The sequence below is a fragment of the Tauraco erythrolophus genome, chromosome 18 (genome assembly GCF_009769465.1).
Source record: "Tauraco erythrolophus isolate bTauEry1 chromosome 18, bTauEry1.pri, whole genome shotgun sequence".
In the NCBI taxonomy this organism is placed as follows: Eukaryota; Metazoa; Chordata; class Aves; order Musophagiformes; family Musophagidae; genus Tauraco; species Tauraco erythrolophus.
The window spans coordinates 14,059,312-14,078,999 of NC_141482.1; the positions used below are offsets into that span (position 1 = coordinate 14,059,312).

Below are 19,688 nucleotides of genomic sequence, written 5' to 3' on the forward strand. Positions count from 1 at the left end.
GTTTTAAAAATAAATTCACGTGGGTGGCAATGGTTTAAAATAGGTGGGAACTGCGCGAAGTCTGGGACTGATCTTACTGATACTGAACCTCTGGAAAAGAGTTCCTTGTACCTCCTACTGCTGAGGACTGTGAGCTTGTATGGGACCCTCTGACCAGCGCAGAGTTGAGCTTCCAAAGCAAAGTGTGTTACGGGGAGCTGGATCACCTGGAACGAGCAACTGTTGAGTACAGAACACTTTGACATTACTCATAGCCACCCGATTTGACAGGTACGGTACGACTTTGTTCTTCCTTTGTCATGGGACCTCAGCTGTCACCGTGATGTAGGTGGTATGAATGGTTGCATTCTCTGTATCAAGGCTGTAAAGATCTCTGAGAAGCATGTTTTCTCCTGAGAGTGAGCCTCTCAGGATGTTAGTACGTGTTGTGACTACTCGTGTGCCATGCGTGTTTAGGAGTAGCCACTTCTGTTTGTTCCCTGTCTGTGACAGATGTGCTTATGGAAAGCAGTATGTCAGTCTTGGCAGTTCGCTTCTCTCTAGAATCTGTTTCAAGGTGTGCTATGGACATGCTGCAGGTATCTTCTTGTGTTTTCGCAGGATTTGTTGCAACTGCACGCTTTGTTTCATCCTTTGCCTTTGGAAAACATCCTCATGTCCTTTAAGAAAAGGACTGTCTGTAGTCATCTGTCACAGGAAGGTGTGAACCCTTTCTGACAAATTGTGAGAGTTTAAAGGAGTTGTAATGAGTAACCTGCTTTTGACTAGTTGTGCAGCGCCGATGAGACCTTTTAATAACAAAAGTATAAAACGGACTTCGTGCCCAAGTGACTAGTAGTTAGTTAAATTTCTGTTGCTTACCTCTTCAGGTTTTAGGGTTACTTGCTTGGGACTGACATGACATCCTTATTTCAGCATTGATATCTGCATTTCTAAATTATGCTGGACAGCATAATGTCTTGTTTAACCTGTTTGTGGATGGCTTTACAACATCACTAAGGTGCAAAGCTTATTTCGGAGGAACCAAAGTGGTAATCCTTTGATTAGAAGATACCAGAAGCTCTTAAAAGTTTTTGACTTTGCATGCTATGCGTACCTTAACTCTTGCTAGTCTGGTTTTGTATATTGTAGGCATTGGCATGCAAGTAAGCAAAATGACTAGAAAAACTAGGTTCTGCCCAAATAACTTGTTCAAGAGTTGCTTCAATAATTTAGGTTAGTCTTTGATTTTTGTTAATTGTTTTGGCACTCACTTTAAATGTAATTTCAAAGAGTAAAATTGTATTGTGAATATTCTGGACAACTTAGTACAGAGAATTTCTCAGAGTAAAATATAAGACAATGCAGCCTACAGTAGAGATTTACCAACCAGTTATGAAGTTGTACTGTTGTGGTGGGTATTATGCTTTTTTTGAATGTTTTTATCTGTTGTCTTTCAGTTTGAGCTTCAAAAATAGCATCTTTCTTGTAGGGAAATCAATTTATTGAAAAAAGAAAACCAAATTTGGCAGTTTTTATTCATGCATACAAAACCCCAATTACTATATACCAATCCATAGCCTTAAAATATGAGGAAATAGATGAGCTTTGTTGCTTATCTTGTGAACCACAAAATCCGGGCTGCTTGTGGTCAGGGATGTGTTGTCATCATTAAATTCCGAATTTCTGGTTCTCTTAAGATGCCTCTACTTGCAGCTTTTTCCTGTTATTTGTAAAATGTTTTCTATACACTCTCTTTGGTCATAAATGTGGCAGTGCAGCTGGGCTGCAGTCCTCAGGCTGAAGCAACTGAAGTGAATTCTTTTGGGTACATCATGAACATGGAGGAGGAAATACAGATTACAAATGCTGAATATGAAGCAAACAGGATGTTTGTTGTCTTCTGGCATTTCAGTGTAGTTGAAAGTAACTTTTTGTTCTTGCTTTTAGTAGGAGAAAAGGACTTAATCCTAGCTTTTTGGCTCATGAAAGCTAAATGCTGTTATCATTGCGTGTTTAGCTACATGCAAATTCACGTTAATCCCTGCTACATAAAAGAACTGAATGTAAAAGAAGCAATATAAACATAAGTTATTCCTAGTGTAAGTCTGATGCAAAACGTATTACTTGATCCTTTTAAAAATGTTCCTAGCACCCTTAGGAGAATTTGTGACTATTATTTAAAGTGCCTTCTGTGAATATCTTGTTCTTTAGGTCATACTTACAAAGCTTGTATATAACTTACAGGGATATGACTGAACTTTAATTTTCAAATAACAGTGAGTTAAGGTGTAGTGTGACGTGCATGTCAGGAGAACACAGCTTAAGTCTTGCTTTCAGTTAAGTCTTTCATTCTAGTTACTTCGTTTGTACTGGTGAGCGTTCTTGTAGGAAAGCTGCTCTGCCTTTGTAGTGAAACTGCATGCTGTGTGATCTAGTTCTGCTTCATAAGGCCTTTTGTAATGCAATTATTATTGTGCAGGAGGGAGAGAGGAGAAACTGGCATTCATCTGCATGACCTTGTTTACTCAAGACTCTTAAAAAATTGTCAGTTATCATTAAGTCATAATTTTTATTCCTTAGTGCCTTCTGTACAAGACTGTAGCATGCTGGAGTTGCCATTACGATGCATCTCTGGAGCTTGCAAGCTGATACAAACGTGGCTGTGTTTGGATGGGGATCCAGAGGAAGTGTGCTCTTTGCGTTTGACCTGAACAGGAATGGGTTTTGAACGAGCTCTTTTTTTCCTTTTTATGTGTTGCAGATATAAGGCTGTTTCAGAACAGAATGTCACCACTAAAGCTGTATGCAACAATAGGATAGTCCTGCTGCAAGAGCTTAAATAAAAAAATAGAGACTAAACATAAAAAGGAAAGGTGCAAGAAAACATGGAGAAAATGAGGAAATTGTAGTGCTAATCATGAGAGAGCTGTATCTTGTGCATATACATATTTCCTTCTGGTATATTGGCTGCTGTTTTGCTAGAAGGATGCAATAGTTGAGGACAATTGAAACCATGAACGTCTTTGCATCTTCAAGGATACAGTAGCTTGGAGGGTTAAAGAAGCCCTCTAATGTAACTTCTTTTTGGCAAACTAGTACAGTCATTCCAGCATAGTGATAATGGTTTCTGGGGTGAACAGTTGTCCCAAGATGTCAAGTTCCTGTTTTCTGCTGCAGAAAGTTTTCTTTGGATTCGCTCTTTCTGCCTCTGTTCAAAGGTTTTCATAGTTGCATCCTCAAGGACAGATTTTCTGCAAAGATATGGCCTGTTTGGAGACCTTGGAAGAGATACTTCCAGATGTATTGCTGGTGGGGCTGGAAAGTTTGGAGAAACTGTAAGACTGACAGCAGCTTCGGTATGAACAATCATTCTGTTTTTTATATAGAGTCAAGGACTGGCTTCCACTAGATAACACAGGGATAGGTACACTGACTTGTGCTTCAAGTACAGTTTTGGAACAATGCAATCAATTCTGCTGTTTGGTTCACCCAGAAATCTGAGCTAGCTGTTACTCTTGAACCAATAGTTAAGAGAGTTCCTCCCTGGTTCCTCCAGCGTGGTTGCTGGTGGTCTGAACTGCCCGCATTGTTTTGAAGTGAAGCTGCTGCTCCTTTGCCTGTGCAAGCAAAGGCGCTGGAAGTCTTCAGACATACATGCATCTGACTTGTTAGTGTTTTGAGCTGTTGCATCCTTGCCTAGGAGAATGCAGCACTCTGACAAAAGTAAGTCAGAACTCCTTGCTGATGAGCAAGAAAGTTGAAGAAGGTTTAAAGGTCTGTGACTGAAGAACAGCACGGGAAAAAGGGAAGGAAGCTGTCATCCCGCTGAGAGCAATTGCAACAGCACTGTAGCAACAATCAAGAGAAGCAACTGCTTGAAGTTTTGTCCTTGTGGAGGTGAGGGCTTGTAAATAAGAAATTGCTGAAGATTATGTGGAAGCTCAGATACTCACCGTGATGCAGAGATTGATACAAAATCCTATAGTGGCAAGCAAGACAGGGAGTTCCTAAGGGAAAAGTGACAAACTGAGATACTTTCCCTTGACAGACACAACACTTCAAGGCGAACGCTGCATTCATTAACTTAGATGGGTTCCAAAACAAGCTATTTTAGCTCCTCCTTACTAATGAGGGATTGGAAGGACTGTATATGTGTGAGACATTGAAGTAGCTTTTGTTCTGGGCAGTGAGGGAAAAAGACTTGAAATACAGGAGGAATCATGCAGTTTGATTTCTTGCAGGGGGGGGAGAGAAGGAATTGGCTTCAAACATGGCAAGCTCTTCTACTAGGAGTAGAATGAGCTTCTGGCTTTGTTTCTCTTAATTGAAATGGAATTGTGCAAGTTATAATTACTCTGGAAAAACTACTGTCACAAAAGCAGTGGGATCTTCAAGAATTATAAAAAAATTGAGACTGACAGATTGAGGTTGTTTTGGAGGAGATATTGGTAGCATTCCCGTGCTGTCGTTTATCGTTGTGTACCCGGCTCATCATTGGTACCTGATGAACATTTGTAAGAGTGCAAACTAAATTTTCTCGTTATTCTCCCTTGACTAAAATTGGATGAAGTAAAAATGTTTATGTTACACCATTGCCAACCATCTGGAAAAAATCTAATTTAGTTTATCCATAAAGTAGAGCTGGAATGCTTCATAAATCTTTAAGTTATTTGAAGTGTGCTTGGCTTTACTGAGAAAAAGTTAGTTGTTTCTTTACGCTCTCCCTCTAGAGGGAAAAATCTCCACTTGTCTCTTCCAGAGTTCATAGCAGTAGCCTGACAGAACTTCTCTAATGATTCCTAGATGCTGATTGCATGATGTACGATGAGGCCCAACATTTTTATGCAACAGTGAGATTTGAGATGTAAGGTTCTCTTTCTTGTTCCCAGCTTGCTTGATGAAGGATGCGGTAAGGCTTATCCTCTTGCTGAAGATGAGAATTTTTGTTTTGCCAGCTGTCTTTGTCTTCCTTCAGTTCTCTGCTCCTTCTAGCTGTACTTGCCTGAAATCTAACTTGCAGTAAATAAGGTATATATTTTACAGTGTTGTACATGATGTATTTATAACATAGAGAGAAGCGTGGCATAGTACATCTGCTGTTCTTATGGTAGGTAGTATTCATCTTCAGAATGACTTTGGTATCAAAGAAGGCTGTTTACTTATGAATGCAAAAATCATCTTTTACCATGGGAAGAAATAGGAAAATCAGTATTTGTCAAGTGTGCACGTTTGTGCACGTAAGAAATGTGGAAGTTGTTAATTCTGTTTCCTTGTCTTGTCAAATAGATCATCGAAAGGAGCTGGGTAGTTGCAAAAGAAGACTTCAACATCACACAGATACTTAATCTCTAAATCAAGTTCAACGATGCATTAGAGGAAGCTGGATTGGCTGTACAGAGATTTCACACTGAAGGATGAATAGTGAAGAAGAGTTTTATGATGCCGTTACGGGTGAGTGATGGGCACAGAGCCAAGAGAAAAAAAAAACAAACTATAAACTGCATTGTGTGTGTGTGATGAAGGGCTGGTAATATGTTGCTGTTAAGAGATAAAAAAGCAAACCACTGTTGGTAAGACTTGTAGTGCTATCTTCTGAAAAGAGGAAAGGAAGAATTATAATTCAGGTTCAGACTTGGAAATGAGGGTTTTTTTATTAAAGCTTAATGCTGGTTATCATTTTATCACTAACAGTCCTTTAGTGACAAAGTCTCTTGCTTCATTTTCTGTAAAATGCAGGTAATTTAGTAGCAGCTTGAGAAGTAATGCTTTTAAGACCCTTTGAAAGGTGAAATATCTTCCACGGTGGTTTTTTTTGTTGTTATTTTATTCATTTTTTATTTTAATGGAAAACTTATCCTGAAGAATTGAAGTAAAAGACGTTTTTCTAGTGAGAAACAAATTACTGTAAAAGTATGCTTTCAAGGTTGGTAGCCAAAGGTCTTTGCAATGCAGTGTTGTTTCTCGAAAAGCAAATATGAGTCACTTCACGCTCGAGCAGTATATCAAATAGTACTTTTCTTTGAACTAATAAGAATGAATGGATATTTATAACACCTTACATTATTTTAGTGGTGAAATAAATTGCTTAAAGTATTGTAATAAAAAACCGAAATCCTTTCAAAGATCTCAAACAATTTTAAAGTCTTCTACTTAAATGTCTCCTCCAAAATCCTGTTATAGAGGTGAATTGAGAAATGCTGACGATGGTGACTGTAGAGTGCTTAAAGTAGAATCACAGGAATGAAGAGAGGATAATGGGAAGTGTGAAAGCTGAAGGAATGGAAGTAGCATGGTAGATACAAGTGAGTAAGGTAGACTTGGACATGGTTGGAAATTTGTATGTGGAATCAATAGAGCGGGCTCGGTGAAGCAAGGTAACTGACAGCAGGCTGTAAGGACTTGTCACAATTATGCCACAGAGGAGAGACGGAAGTTTGGATTGCATTGTGCTAGCTAGGAGTGATGGGGCTAGTACTCCAAATTTATCCGTAAAATCAAATCGTACCATAGAAATCTTGAAAATGCAATGGATTGTTTCTGCACATCTTTAGTAATCTTTCAAGTCCAAGAGCTCAGGACTACGGCCATAAATGAACTAGATTTTTTTTTTTCTGCTGAAGAAGGTGAACAGAGTGTGCCTGTAAGTATGAGGTCTGTGTTGTACAGCTTTGATGTTGATGCATTTCTTTGTCTCTTGCTGCAGAAATACACAGCCCTCAGTGTCTGAGTCATCTGCGTTTGAACAGTCTGGTTTTCTCCTCCTTTTTCTTCTTTTTCCTCTTTCCTCAACCTCAAAAGGTTGATTCTCCCTGCAAGTGCTCAAGGTGGTAATGACTTCTGAGCTGTTGTGCCTGAGAGATTCTTGTACCTTGCAGTCTCAGCTGGCTCTGCTCAGAAGTGGGATGTTGTGCATCAGTTCTGTGAGCACTCCTCGTCCTGTCCTAATCTTATTCTTTCACGAGGAGGAATGTGACAGCAGGAGAGAAGTTTCTGAGAAAAAAAACATCCAGTGTCTTGATGGGCTCTTGGCCTAGCCCTGTTCTGATGGAGGATGTTTGATCTGCAGCAGCCGCTCCAGGAACTAAATGAGACTTGACTTTTTTCCCTTATATATGTTGCCCTGGAGCGTGCTCCACAGGTATTTGGTTTAACAGGAGTGCTAAGTTTGGAATGATTTATTTCTTTCTCCCTCGAGACTGTCTTTAAAGACAGGTTCTCAGTCTCTTTCTCTGGCTAGATGCTTTAGAAGATGCTGACAGTTTGATGGATTACTTCCACAAACCTGGTGAAATCTAGGCCTGGTTCTTTGTGGCAGTGTCTTGTCCAAGTCATACATAAACGTGATGCCAAGAAGAGCTGTAAACAGGTCTTTCTGCATTCATGTTCCCCAGCTGCCAGTGCCTGTAGCCACTCTTTGCGCCTCTTAGCACCGTGGACTATGGATCTTGCAGATGGTGCTTTGCTGAATTTTTTAGGTTGTAATGGGTCCTGATCATGCCTGCCTATTCTTAGTTTTTTGGATAGTCTGGACATGGTAGGTGGAGACCTAGTACTCCCAGCAGATCAAGTTCAGAATCAAGGTCATTTCTGAGTGAAGGTGAGCTTTCAGGTTCCACAGTGAAAACTTTAGGATTTGGGGTTCCAAATTTTGATAAAAAAAATGAAATGCCCTTGGCAGACTTCTAGTCTATTCTTTCCAAGGATATTCTCCTTCCTTTAGATCAGGTGAATAGATGGGCAGAAGCCACCTTTAGACATGTGCTTGTTCTGCTCTAAGTCTAGGATTGAGGCACAGCTGCCGGGAGCAAGCACGTTTTTCAGCTGTGTCCTGACTTCATGTTGAGATGAAAAGGACACGTACACCATACTTTTCTTCTCTTGCTCCCTCAAAGTCCTGGGCCCTCGTTTCCCCAGAGGGAGCTGCAGTGTGTTCCCACAGTTTCCCTGATTTTAGTAGCTGAGTACCATGGTTTGTGTCCTGTAAGCAGCAAACCAGGCTTAGTAGAGCACTTGAACTCCATGGGAAGTTACGCTTTAGAATTCTGCAGCTGTCTCAGCAGCAGCCCAGGTAGTATGCTGCCTCCTTTAAGATACTATGATTCACTCCTTGAGGAAGCCAGAACTTTTCTGTAGTAGTTATTTGATGGCATCCGCTTCTAAAATGGGAATCTATCCTAAGGAGACCCCTGGTTTTTGTTGTGGTGGATTGAATCTTTTTGTCCAGGAAGTTTCCTGCTTCTGACACTGTCACCATCCCATCCAAAATACATGCTCATGTGATGGAATTGCATGTGCATGGTTGGGAATCATCCTCCTGGCAGATGGTTTGACCCTGACTGGGTGATGATTACACTTATAAACGTGCAGGATGGACTGTGTTCTATAGGGGATGAATCAAGTTAGTGACTGGTGAAGAGTTTCCATGGAGAGACGTTTCTTTGCATTCAGAGGTTATTAGCATTGCTAATTAGCTGGACACTTGACATCTATACTTCATGAATGAGTACTTCCCTTGAGAATCTCTTGGAAATGTTACCTGTGGTCTCAGTTAATTCTTGACAGCACAGCACCTGCTTTTTCTCAAATGCAGGGGGTGGTCTTCTCTGAGCCTGGATCCGGTAAAGTGGTCAATCCTTTGATGAATTTCAGATTCCTTGAAATGTTGTGTGAGACGGAGAGCATGTAGCTTTCATCACTTGCCTTTAGCATGTGTCACCTCGTGTTTATTATTAATCTCATCACAGACTTGTTAAAGACAATGTGCCGTCAGGTTCTGCTGTGTCAGGACCGTACCCTTCATTCATTCTGCCAGATACCTGTTTGCCAAAGTGTTAAGTGAAAGGATTGCCACAGAACAGGAAAATACTTGTCTAGTTACCACGGTAACTTATTTTTGACAAACATGAACAGTTTAGTTTTGCTTTTTTAAATATTAACCTGCAGTTCTGTGGAAGTCTCCTGTTCTGTGCCGATGAGGTTAGTCTTGCCCGGTGTATCTGTGAGGATATTGCCCTTCTGTTGCCTGTTGCTTGGCTGTTGTTTACTGTAAACTATGGCTTTCACTTGGGGAGAAGGAAGTGAGGTACCTGCTGCCAAATTTATGTATTTTCATAATGTCTGGATCCAACTAGATGAGCTGATTCTGCCCCAGTGTTTCAGTGGTGCAGATCTGGAGAAAGGCCAGCCTGCCTCCTGTCGGAGCAGCGCGATACGACTGTGCCGTGAAGATGGGTTGGTTTTGAAAAGTGGAGAATAGTAATTTCTGACAAAGAAAAAACTACCTCTCACTTCACTTGCTGTCTGTGCTTCCAGCATATTTATCCCTATTCCTTATGCCCTTTTCAGGTCTCAAGGTTCTCAGTACTATGCTATTTTGATTCCCTTTCTGTCTTGAGTAACAAGGCTTAATTACAAGTATTTAAGGAAGTTGCTGACTGTACAAAAGGAGTGGTCTTGTGTCTTTGTGTATGACTCAGAGAACAGTGTGCCTCTCTGCTCCCTGCTAGGTGGATGTATAGCGTAGTCTGAGTAGACTTGTTTTGTTTGCAGGATGTGGAAGAAGAAGGCTAAGAAAACTAGAGTTACTGGCAAGTAACTTTTCTTTAAGCTCTTGAAATAGATTAATATTGGCACTCAAGTATTTGACTTTAAAAATTTAAGACTTTTTAAAAGCCTTTGTTTCACTCTTAACACATGTAAGTTGGGACTTTGGATTAAACTAATCTTTGACATTTTATTTCTGTGTGTGGTCCCCTATCCCCCTTTTAAATCTCCATTTTTATCCTCACTCCCAGTGGCTGTGCACTGTAAAAACTATCCTGAAAGTAAAGCATATCTAACCAGTTTTGCGAGTTCAAGGCTTTAATGGCAGCTGGTGAAAGACCCTTTTTGTAACTTAGAAAAACTACAATAAATCATTTCAGTAAACTGTTTTTATTCCAGATCAGTACTTCCTCTGTGAAGAACATTCTCTGGATAGTTCTTCACAGAACTGTAATACTTAGAAATTCATTGAGAAAGGGCTTTGAAAACTTTCTCAATGGGCTTGTAGTAGACAAGCCAGCTAATACTTTAAGGTTGAAAGTATAGTTGAAAGTCCAGTTATTATCTAGCTGATTACCCTAGTGGGCTTTTTTGTTTGGTTGGTTGTTTTTTTTTAAAGTAATTAGGTGGACTCTTAATAAAAGCAGAATTTACACTTATTTGCTGGAGCAGGGATTTAATTTTCGTTATTTGTATGAAAGACACGCGTTTGAATTGGCATTTATTTATTTACCAGTGACGTATTGTTGTCCATAAATAATATCTATACCTGGATATAAATTCCCGACGTGCTGTACAGGAACAGGATAAACCAATTCCGAATCATGGAGAAACAGAAAGACTAGTGTGGATAAAAACAATGAACATTTGATAGGATTTGCGAGGTTCAGGTACAATGTAAAGACTGTAATTCCAGTAATATTTTTGTAAGTATTCCTGTATAAGCCAGTTAATTATTCCTGTTATGAAGCTTTGATTTTACATTTAGGTGTGTTTATCTCAGTGAGATGCCTGTTAGGTGTGATGCTGTTCCTTATGTTGTGTGTTTTTCATCTGCTGGGTGAGGGCACATGTACCAGAAATCTCATCTGTTTTTTCCAACTTCATCAGTCAGACTAATAAAAGCTATTTTGTTATGCCCTGCAGTACTTGACTTTTCCATCTCCTTGTACTGTAGCAGGTTCCAAAAAAACACTGGTATGTGGTTAGAAAGGCCATTTTTAAGTTATAAATGTTTTTTTGTGGGTTGACTGAAGATAGGCATGTGTGTGTTTGAAACAGATGTTTCAGGGTAGTCTTCATTTCAATGACCTGGAAAAAAAAAATAAAAAAAATGACTATCATACTTCCCAATTCAGTACTCAGACTGCTAAGGTGTGGTTATTGCTGTATAATTGCATGCTTGTGACATCAAAATGTAGGAGGTGGTTTAATATATGACATCACCCATTACACCTGCTGTTTACCAAATGAGATCATACTAGTGGCAATTCCTGGTGCAGTTTTGAATGTTACTGTCATGCTCTTTTTGTTTCTGAATGTGTGCCTTGCATGAATTGCTCTAATAAAGTAAAAGCACCCTATTGGAGATATTAAAAAAAAACCAAAACAACAAAAAAACCCCCACAATTGAAGTTCTACTTACGATAGATATTTTTAAAATCTGCTTTAAAATCTTATTTTAAATCGATTTTTAAAAAGTTAATGACAGAATCACAACACTTTACTCCATTTAAAATGGAATTAATCTTTGTCAAAACTGATTTCTTTACTTCATTAGAATGTTTACATGCTTTCTAATATTTCGGAATCTTTCTGTACCCATAGCTGGACTTTGGGACAGACTGTAGCTGAGCATGATGATAACTGTCAGCACATAGATAAATAGTTGTCCAGGTTGTGATAGCTGGAATGAAAGGAATACAAAAATGATGTTAATGTATTCCTTAAAACTGTGGCAAGAATTGTGTGCCAGCAAATACGCATGTTTTCATGTTGCTTTTGCATCCTGACTCTTAAATTGGAAGCTGAAAACTAACGTCTTGTAGTTCTAGATGAAGAATTGACCCCTGTGGCACCCAGAAAGGACTTGATGCTTTTCAAATTATTTTCAACAAAAAATGTTCCTTTATTACTTTGAATGGTTAGCAGTGCTTTCTGTTGTGATGCTGTGACAGTTGTGAGGGGGATGGTATCAGTACGTGGGTTTAGGGTGCTCTGTATTGATGCTGCAACTGCTCCTTGTTTGCTCACAATTGTTTCAGCGGTCAGTCTGTACAGCAGTGTTGAAAGAGAGACCTGTGGCTGTTGACAGTGACCAAGTGCATGTGTGTGCATATGAATAAAATGTTTTTTTACAATTTTCTTGTTTAAAGACACATGCAAAAATAAATAGTCATTATTCTAAGAGTGTAGGAGGAAGTAGCATGACTTAAAAATTAGAATCTTGGATTTTTCATTTAGGCCAACTTATACTTGAGTGGCTGCTTGATTACAGAAGCTTGTGTTCCTGTAGATTCTTGTTGGTATAACTATTTTTATGGTTAAAGCTGTTCTAAGCATGTTGTTGTTGGGGGTGCTGGCATTTAGTCAGAATGGTGTTTCCAGTAGTTACCTACCCAAGTGGATGGAATTGGGTCATAGGAAATGAAGCCACTTACTGTAGGTCATGCTTTGGGTTGCTTGTAGAGCTCAATTGTAGAATCACAGAACGGTTTGGGTTGGAAGGGACCTCAAAGATCATCTAGTTCCAACCCCCCTGCCATGGACAGGGACACCCTCCACTACACCAGGTTGCTCAAGGCCTCATCCAACCTGGCCTTGAACACTTCCAGGGATGGGGCAGCCACAGCTTCTCTGGGCAACCTGTCCCAGTGCCTCACCACCCTCTGAGTGAAAAATTTCTTCCTTATATCCAATCTAAAGCTTCCCTTTTTCAGTTTAAAGCCATTGCCCCTTGTCCTGTCACTACATGGCCTTGTAAAAAGTCCCTCTCCAGCTTTCCTGTAGGCCCCCTTTAGGTACTGGAAGGCTGCTATAAGATCACCCCGGAGCCTTCTCTTCTCCAGGCTGAACAGCCCCAACTCTCTCAGCCTGTCTCCATAGCAGAAGTGCTCCAGCCTCGGACCAGCTTCGTGGCCTCCTCTGGACCCGCTCCAACAGCTCCATGTCCGTCTTGTGTTGGGGAATGATTCATTTTGGTGTCCACAGGTTCTTGCTGTAACCATAAGGGAAGTGTCATATGGTTTAGGTACATGGATGGCAAATGAAGTTAGATATCCTACATTTCTGTTGCTGTAGTTAGTTTGGATGTTTGGTGCTGGATTGCGAAATGACCACTTTCTCTTTTTTTGCTCCTTGCCTGTTAGCAGAATAAGTAGGCTAAGTTAATTTTTTTTTTTTTAAGTCTTTGAGGAAAACTACATAACTGAACAAAATTACTGTAATCACACTGCAGCTCTAAAGAGACAATACAACTAATCTGATTAGGAACTACTGAAGAACTTGTAAGATTCTAAATTACTTTTATATTCAGCAGTGTGAAAAAATAGTTGAGGATGCTTGATTCTAGTGCAATACTTGGCTCTAAATACGCTTAGAAATTAGATCACTTAATAAAGGGTTTTCATTCTGGTATTCTTTAAAGTAAAATAACCTGATATAAGTGTCCTTGTGCTGTGAGAGTTACAAAGTGTGAGTGGCACTCTGTGGCATAATAAGGCTCCTAAGAAAACTGTTGCCTTGTGGTTTTTACACAGGCTTTGATTCTGACAATTCTTCAGGAGACTTTTCAGAAGCAAATCATAAAGTTGCAGAAATGCTTGATCTAGATCCACACCAAAGCAATAGGACTGGAAAGCATAACGGAGAGACAGCGATTCAAGAAAATGGAATTAAGAGACACAGGTAATCACACAGTACTACACAGTAAATGAGAAGTGAGTATGTGCTGGCCCGTTATCTTCGGGGGCGTTGCTGTTCTCGTTGGAAGAGGTTATTTCTCTGGAACTGAAAAGGCATTTCACTTGTCTGCTTCTGTGTCAGCTCTAGGTTAATGTTTTGCTTCCTGTATTAATACTTCAGTACCTACAAATGAAAATGTCCTGTTGTTTAAGGGGGCTGATAATGACAATTGGTGTTTTTTTCCAATTACAGGACATCATTACCTGCCCCAATGTTTTCTAGAAGTGATTTTAGTGTGTGGAGCATATTAAAAAAATGTATTGGACTGGTAAGTTACCTTGGATGAAATATGCTGATGTTAGGTTTCCTGACTTCAACTGGTTAATTTTATTGCTTGAAACTTACGAGACAGAATGAAACCTGGTGCATTTTGCGGTTTTTCTGTAGGAACATCATCTTAAACTGCAGCTCTCTAAATCTCAACATCCGTTTACATATAGTACTGTTTTCTTTCTTGTTGTAGCTGTTGGAGCATGTGGATTGGTTTTCTAATGCTGTCCTGTAAGAGCTAGAGTAAAGCCATTAAAAATATAGTCAAATATGATTTGATTAATACAATGCTCTCTTTGCTTTTTTTATTCTTTACTTAGCAAAGCATGATTTAGGGTTTTATTTTGACATACCCCCGCGCCAAAAATTTAAGCAGTTTGTGCAAAAAAAAAAAAAAAGCTTTCTTCTATCCATTCAATAAGGGATAGAATCCAGTTCCATGTGTCATTACTTCCTTCTTGTTAGGAATGAAGATGATGTTCTGCACTGGAGGGCATTGCCCTAGCCGCTTTTTAGCAGTGTTGAGCAGTTACATTCCTATCTAGTCTAGGTGTGCCAGTGCAGTCCTTTGTGAACGCAACAGACAAATCAGTGAGCCCTTCTGCCAGCTGAACTTAGGCCATCTCAGAGATACAGCTGTACTGCCAAAACTCCTTTTGGTAGGATGAGTGACCCATCTACTGTAATGCTTTGCTTGGACCAAATCAGTTTAAGTCAGTTAAGGGTAACCTTTTTTTTTTTTTCCCTTTACTGCTGGTGATAATGTCAGGAAAATGTTGCACTGACTTAGTCTGGTGGTGTTCTCCTTTCCCTTAAGCTGTAAGCACTTAAGTGATGCTTTAGTGCTCAGTCATGAGTACAGCTTTTTAATTAAGCAGCCAAATTGGCTTGGATGTAGTAGAAGACCTTGGAGAATTGGAAGTCTCCGTGTGAATGTCATGTCTGTATTGAATCCACATATGAAATGAGAAACATGACACAAATAACAGGTTGCTTAAATAAAGCCACTAAAATTTGTTAGAGCAATTCAAGTCCTACTCTTTTTGTAACTGTTCCTTTTAAAAAATAATTTGTGGTTACTGCAGTAAAATAGTTAGATTTTATGCAAATAGGTACGTGAGGATTTCAAAGGAATGCGTGGTAGTTATATATCAGTAATGTGCTGGTTGGCATGTTATTGCTGCTATCTGTGGAAATTTTAACCTCTTCTGTTTTATGTAGATCACGGAATAGAAGGTAACATTTTTCTTTAATGTACTATTTTTAGCTGGATCAATTTTGAAGTTGTTTATTTTTTCAGATTGCTAGTAGGGTTCTTCAGGGCTTCCAGCCCCTTTCTGCTGTAGCACTTAGAGGTCTACTGTATGTTTGCCAAATGTCTTCTGAAGAATGCTATAAATAAACCTACCCACAACTTATTTTCAAAATTCTTGTTGTCAGTTGCTAACTTAGTGTTGTGTCTCAGAAATTAACTTTTTATTACCTAGGAGCTGTCTAAGATTACGATGCCTATTGTCTTCAACGAGCCATTGAGTTTCCTTCAACGGATAACAGAATATATGGAACACATATACCTCATTAATAAAGCTTGTAGTCATGCAGACCCTCTGGAAAGAATGCAGGTAAGTAACAGCTACCACCTTTTGGTTAGTTCAAAAGAGTTTTTTTTTCTCCCCAAATCTTTCATTTTGAGACAATTTCTCACTTGAGTGTATTTCTTTCTCTGAGGCTATCATAAGAACCCCCGTATTTGTCTAGACAAGTTTCTTGTTTCATGGTGGCTGTATCAGATATTTGTGACAGTCACACTTGATGATGTGCACAGAGTTTGAGCCAAAAGCCTAGTGCAGGAGAGTGCCACAACTGATGGTGCCCAAGGACCTCAACCTTTTCAGGGCCGCTTAAACTGTGTGTATGTGTTGTGAAGATGAGATCTTGGCTTTAAATTACTCTAAATTGATTTGTTGAGTGACTCCATGATTTTTAAGTTACTGAATGAAAAATTGTTGGGACAGAGACAAGCTTTATGACTTTTCTTCTCCAAAACTGTTGTTGTTGGGAGTAGAATATAGTACCTGACTGGTCTCACCACAAGGAACTGAATATGGTGAGACCAGGCCTGTGTACATTAGGCTATACTCGTATTACTCATAGCTCTGTTTTTACTTACATGAAACTGGGATGTATATCTTAGATTCCGTGTTTTTTGTGTAATACATACCCCTATTTACCAGCCTGCAGGAGCTCCTAAGTGTCATTTGTACCTGCTGGTATGATTCGAAAAACATCGTGTGTTAGAAATTATTCTTGCCTGACACTAGGAAAAGCAAGCCTCTGTTCCCAATGAGCCAAGTGTGAGGGATAGTCAAAACAGGGCAAAAATAGATTTAAAAACAACAGGCTGTTCTCTTAGAGATAGATGGAGAAGCATGGAGCAGAGTGTAACCTGACAAAATTTGCTACAGAAAGCTCTTTTTGGAAATGAGATTCTTATTAACTGCTTGTATTTCCCCACTTCTGAATCACTTATCCTATAGCTTACACATGTTTTGGCCTTAAGCAATATGTAACGCTTTCTTTTTGGAAGAATAATGAAATACTGTAATGTGCAACAAATGTATTAAACTTAGAGTTTTAATGTACTGTTCTCATAAGAATGTGTTCTTAATTTGTTTCTAGGCTGTAGCTGCTTTTGCAGTTTCTGCTGTGGCTTCCCAGTGGGAGAGAACTGGCAAGCCATTTAACCCTCTGTTAGGAGAAACCTATGAATTAACCAGGTAATAATTACTTTAAATCAGGAGCTGGGGCCGTTTGTGTTCTTGAGTTAGCAGACTCTCATACTTGTTAGGTTGTTTTTTCAGTTAAATTAATAAAAATCTACTAAAATATATTTCTGAGTAATTGGAGAAAAATTCTTTTCCCTAGAATCTTTGAGAAGTTGTTATAAAAGTTAATAATTGTATTTCTAGGTTTAGGCAGAGTATTCTTTGAATTATTCAGAGAAAAAATGGTCTGTGCTCTTCTACCAAAGACGTTTCCTGACCAGAGACTATTAATTAATTTAAATAGTGTTTTACTTATCATGTCAGATAGAGGAGTTAGTGCGAATGACTTGCAGCTTGCTTAAATAAATGGGTGATACGTATGCAGTGGGGAAAAGAATTTTCAGTCAGACCTTCTCCTGCTGCCCAAAGAGTTTCAGGATTTCCAAGAGTTACTTCAGTGACACTTCTTCAAGTGGGTAGAAAGCCATTTAGGCGTTTGGATGTGGGTTGGTTCTGAGTATGAAGAGAAAGTGTTACGATTTCTTCAATTCCATTAATTGTAAATGTCATGGGACTAGAAAAGGAAAATTCTTACCTTCAGTTTAATATAAAAATCCTTCAGACTGTTTTAAAGTATCGAGTAACTCTTTTCTTTTGTTACATTTAAAAAAAATATTACTGTTTAATGCTCTTTTTTCTTGTTGCTAGGGAGGATTTAGGATTTAGGTTTATATCTGAGCAAGTCAGCCACCACCCCCCTATTAGTGCATTTTATTCTGAAGGCCTCAATAAGGACTTTATTTTTCATGGATCAATCTATCCCAAACTAAAATTCTGGGGAAAGAGTATAGAAGCGGAGCCGCGGGGAACAATTACTTTGGAGCTTCTGAAGTGAGTATGAGAAGTACATACCTTTTTTATGTTGATGGCCTTAACGTGTACTTAAATAAAAAGATAGGTGATTATCTAAAAACCTCTTGCTGAAGAGTTTGTAGGAGTTTACTTACAAGTTAATTTTCACTGCTTAATTGCAGGGCTCTGATTTTTGTGTTACATGCTTGTAGGGCTGTAGCAATTTGACCCAGTTTTTCCACTGTCAAAATTAGCATTTCTTAAAAATTGAGTGCTACCGAAAGCTAGTTCTGTGAAGGCATGTAAAATTTAAAGATAGAGAAAAAATTCTATTACCAAGCTATTCAAGCTCGTCTCGCTTTTAAATATTGTTGTTGGTTTTGATTGATTGTGTGTGTGTGTTTGTGTGGAAAGGACCAGAATAGCTGTTCTGTGTGATAAGGGAAGGTGAGAAACTTGTCAGGAGTGCCTTGTCACCTGTTTAACACTTCCCGAGTATGATCACCTTCCTGCTAAATCAAGAATGCCTCTCCAGATTGCCCCATGGCTCATCTCTGATTGCACGTGTGTCTCAGGAGTTGCGTGACTCTCTCAGCTGGTTTGTGCCCTGGTGGCACAAAGGCTCGGGAGCTTTCCCGAGCAGGACACAGGCATGCTCTAGGGAACAGTCACAGAAAAAGCATTCTGCACTGAACACTTCCAGGTGCTTTTGTAAAAGCTTTCCTCAGGCCTGGCTTTGAGGTTGTTTTGAAATATCTGCTTATGAAACTTCTGGACATTTGGTTTCAATGAAGAGTCAGCTTGCCTGCCATATCAAGCTTTGACTTTTCCTGTTGTTTCTTTTGAAAGTGCAGTTTATTTGTCGGGCTGCTGGCATCTGATCTTCCAAAGCTTATAAAAGAATGAACTAGTCTGGGATATAAATGGTGATGGAAATAGAGGAAATTTCTTCTGAATGTAGAAGGAACTGTGAGTGTTAGTGTAGAATACAGACATGACAAAAATACAGTTTGTTGCCGGAGAGAGAGCCTTTATTTAGAAGACTATTAAAATTCTTGCTCTCCCTAATCAAATTTCAGGGCACAGATTTAAACTGGAATATAAATGATTAAAACATTTATTTTAAGTAATTACTTCAAGTTAGCAGCAGAAGTTAAAATCCAATTTTGAGCCTCTGGGTGTCGATTCCCACCATTCCGTTGGGTTGAGTAGTCTGAGAACTGCTCGAGGCCTGAGTGAACAAGGAACCGTTTGGGAAGCAAAATTGCAAGGCAGTGCTAAATACTGCATTTATGTTAACCGTGACTATGTTTTCAAAACATGCTTTAGAAAACACACCTCTTCCTCACTTCTCCAGCACAAATAAGTGTTTATCAGCACTACCCATGAGTGTCTGGTGTTTTGGTTTGTGCTACACAGCTTTTGGTGTCAAGTAGTTCATGAATAAAAATGTGTGCTGGTGGGATGCCTTAGCTGGTGGGATGAAATTGAGGGGTTCTGGTATTTTTTCCCCACTGGAAGAGTAGTCATTGTTCTAAAGTATTCTTGAAGACAATTCGCTGTGGAAAATAGTCAGATTTCAATGATCTGTTTTTTCTCTGTACTGGAAAATGACAGACTGGTTGGAAACATTAAATAGGAGTGTTCTCTCCATACTTATTAGAAGCAGAGGCATTTGTTACAAAGAGGATGCTGCTTGTTTCTGTGTTTTTTTGTATGAAAACAGAGTTTGCAAGCTTTCCCAAAATGGATTGATTGCCAATCAGGTAACTTCAGCATTTCTTTCTATCAGCATGGAAAGATGAATGAAGATAGATGGCTTTGACACTGCCAAGCCTACTGATAATAGGAATCCTGTTGTTTAATGTTTTGACCACTTTTAGAATAATGTCTTTTAAGGATTTAGGATGTGCTAACTTATCTTTGTAAAGCTTTTCACAAAACATTAAAACCAAAATGAAACTATGTGGAAAATCCTACAATTCTAGGACTTTCTCATCTTCTCGCTAAGTCTTTGGAAAAAGGATGGAATTGAGTAATAATTGGATTTTTAAATGTCATGTTTATGAAGCTTGAATATAGTGCTGTCATGTCCCACTAATGTTGAACAACCAACCAAAAAAACCCCAAAACCACATTGTCCCCCCAAAATTGCCTTCAGTGATACTGGAGCAGGCCTCATACACCATGTGGAAACTTGCAGCATGCTTGGGGAAACCACTTACACAGTTTGCTGGCTCGTGTCACTCTCTTCAGGTCCTTCAGGCCTTTGCCACCCAGTGTTTGTAAAATGAAAAATTGTTAAAGGGGATT

At 39.2% G+C, this 19,688-nt stretch overlaps 1 protein-coding gene across 8 annotated transcripts in view; it reads left to right on the forward strand.

Annotated features, from left to right (window-relative positions):
- The window catches only part of OSBPL2 (oxysterol binding protein like 2), a 39,400-nt gene that overhangs the window by 8,924 nt on the left and 10,788 nt on the right, over positions 1 to 19,688 (forward strand). For 4 of the 8 annotated variants that reach the window (XM_086622807.1, XM_086622806.1, XM_086622813.1 and 1 more), the window contains 6 exons: positions 5,269 to 5,433; positions 13,284 to 13,431; positions 13,681 to 13,756; positions 15,246 to 15,380; positions 16,438 to 16,535; positions 17,232 to 17,414. In XM_086622807.1, coding sequence (XP_086478933.1) covers positions 5,397 to 5,433; positions 13,284 to 13,431; positions 13,681 to 13,756; positions 15,246 to 15,380; positions 16,438 to 16,535; positions 17,232 to 17,414 — 677 coding nt within the window. In that variant the 5' untranslated portion in view covers positions 5,269 to 5,396. Of the gene's footprint in view, positions 1 to 178; positions 271 to 4,785; positions 4,892 to 5,268; positions 5,434 to 6,162; positions 6,285 to 13,283; positions 13,432 to 13,680; positions 13,757 to 15,245; positions 15,381 to 16,437; positions 16,536 to 17,231; positions 17,415 to 19,688 lie in introns of those variants that run through there. The other 4 variants (XM_086622809.1, XM_086622808.1, XM_086622810.1 and 1 more) reach the window with 4 other exon arrangements.